General features: G+C 63.8%; 1 protein-coding gene across 1 annotated transcript in view; it reads left to right on the forward strand.

Moving 5' to 3' along the window:
• ALPI (alkaline phosphatase, intestinal) overlaps positions 1–749 on the forward strand; it is a gene marked incomplete at its 3' end in the record, with an annotated part of 3,090 nt that extends 2,341 nt beyond the window's left edge. Inside the window, exons 9-11 of the mRNA XM_010184734.1 lie at positions 99–303; positions 442–555; positions 643–749. Of these exons, the coding sequence (XP_010183036.1) occupies positions 99–303; positions 442–555; positions 643–749 (426 nt within the window). The remainder of the gene's footprint in view (positions 1–98; positions 304–441; positions 556–642) is intronic.
• Between the last annotated feature and the right edge of the window lie 2 nt (positions 750–751).

Genomic DNA, 751 nt, shown 5'->3' on the forward strand with positions numbered 1-751 from the left:
GGAAGATAAGTGGGGGCTGGTGCCTTCGGGGGAGGTTCTGCATCCTGGGGAGGGGGCATAAGGGTTGGGGGTGCTGGTGGTCCCCAGCCCACCGCAGACTCCTGTCTGCAGGTGGCAGGATCGACCACGGCCATCACGATGGTGCGGCCTACAAGGCGCTGTCGGAGGCAGTGGAGTTCGACCGCGCCATCGAGCGGGCAGGCACCCTGACCGACGAGGCTCAGACCCTCACCGTCATCACCGCCGACCACTCGCACGTCTTCTCCTTCGGTGGCTACACCCTGCGCGGCTCCTCCATCTTCGGTACGGCCCTGCCTGGCCACCAAGAGCAGGATATGGCCCTGTGCTTGGCACTACTGGCTCCAAGGCACCCTGGCTGTGGCCAGAGGGGTGATATGGGGGTTTTTGGCTGATTCTCCCCCTCTATCATCCTTTCCCTAGGTTTGGCCCCCAGCAAAGCCAGTGACAAGAAGAACTACACGTCCATCCTCTATGGGAACGGGCCAGGCTACCCCTTGGTATCCAGCCGACCTGACGTGGATGATCACACAGCCGGTGAGGGCACAGGAGCCATGGCCAGGTGGCAGGAAGGGGCTGGGGGCCACTGCTGTCCCCCTGTCACCTCTTTCTCCCTCTCCCCAGGAGACTTCGAGTACTTGCAGCAGGCAGCCGTGCCCCTTGACTCGGAGACCCATGGCGGTGAGGATGTGGCCATCCTGGCCAAAGGCCCCATGGCCCCCCTCTTCCACGG

The sequence above is a fragment of the Mesitornis unicolor genome, unplaced genomic scaffold (assembly GCF_000695765.1).
Source record: "Mesitornis unicolor isolate BGI_N332 unplaced genomic scaffold, ASM69576v1 scaffold22795, whole genome shotgun sequence".
Taxonomy (NCBI): domain Eukaryota; kingdom Metazoa; phylum Chordata; class Aves; order Mesitornithiformes; family Mesitornithidae; genus Mesitornis; species Mesitornis unicolor.